The sequence below is a fragment of the Stegastes partitus genome, unplaced genomic scaffold, assembly GCF_000690725.1.
Source record: "Stegastes partitus isolate 25-593 unplaced genomic scaffold, Stegastes_partitus-1.0.2 Scaffold954, whole genome shotgun sequence".
Lineage (NCBI taxonomy): Eukaryota > Metazoa > Chordata > Actinopteri > Pomacentridae > Stegastes > Stegastes partitus.
Window position 1 is genome coordinate 89,261 of NW_007578685.1, and position 1,132 is coordinate 90,392.

At 55.2% G+C, this 1,132-nt stretch overlaps 1 protein-coding gene across 1 annotated transcript; it reads right to left on the reverse strand.

The window, feature by feature from the left end:
- Positions 1–69: 69 nt before the first annotated feature.
- Positions 70–777, reverse strand: LOC103366571 (sporozoite surface protein 2-like; the record flags this gene model as incomplete). The annotated part of the gene is made up of 2 exons (XM_008294340.1): positions 70–633; positions 685–777. Coding segments are annotated over 2 exons (657 nt in total), but the record flags the coding sequence as incomplete, so codon positions are not given.
- Positions 778–1,132: the final 355 nt, after the last annotated feature.

Genomic DNA, 1,132 nt, shown 5'->3' on the forward strand with positions numbered 1-1,132 from the left:
TGGTTCCCCTGGTTCCTCTGGTTCCTCTGCTTCCCCTGGCTTCCCTGGTTCCATTGGTTCCCCTGGTTCCTCTGGTTCCCCTGGTTCCTCTGGTTTCTCTGGTTTCTCTGGTTTCTCTGGTTCCTCTGGTTTCTCTGGTTCGTCTGGTTCCTCTGGTTCCCAGGGTTCCACTGGGTTCTCTGGCTCCTCTGGTTCCCCTGGTTCCTCTGGTTTCTCTGGTTCCTCAGGTTTCTCTGGTTTCTCTGGTTTCCCTGGTTCCCCTAGGTTCTCTGGTTCCCCTGGTTTCTCTGGTTCCCCGGATTCCACTGGGTTCTCTGGCTCCTCTGGTTCCTCTGGTTCCTCAGGTTTCTCTGGTTCCTCTGGTTCCCCTAGTTCCCCTAGGTTCTCTGGTTCCACTGGTTCCCCTGCTTCCTCTGGGTTCTCGGGCTCCTCTGGTTCCCCTGGTGCCTCTGGTCCCCCTGGTTTTCCTGGTTCCCCTAGGTTCTCTGGTTCTACTGGTTCCCCTGGTTCCTCTCGGTTCTCTGGCTCCTCTGGTTTCCCTGGTGCCTCTGGTTCCTCTGGTTTCCCTGGTTCTCCTAGGTTCTCTGGTTCCACTGGTTCCCCTGGTTCCTCTGTTTCCTCTGGGTTCTCTGGCTCCTCTGGTTCCCCTGGTGCCACTGGTCACCCTAGGTTTTCTGGTTTCACTGGTTCCCCTGGCTCCTCTGCTTCCCCTGGTTCCTCTGGTTCCCCTGGTTCCACTGGGTTCTCTGGCTCCTCTGGTTCCTCTGGTTCCCCTGGCTCTTATGGGTTCTCCGGCTCCTTTGGTTTCCCTGGTGCCTCTGGCTCCTCTGGCTCCTCTGGCTCCCCTGGTTCCCCTGGTTCCCCTGGCTTCTCTGGGTCCAGGTTCACAGAAACATTGATTGTTACTGCTGCTAAAAACAGTTTAAAGGAACACAGGAGGTTCAGAACAGACACAATCTAATGACCACCTAAGACCAGTCAGACACCAGTCAGACACCAGATAGAAACCAGTCAGACACCAAGTAGACACCAGTTAGAAATCACTCAGACACAAGGTAGACACCAGATAGACACCAGTCAGAAACCAGTCAGACACCAGGTAGACACCAGTCAGACACCAGGTAGAAACCAG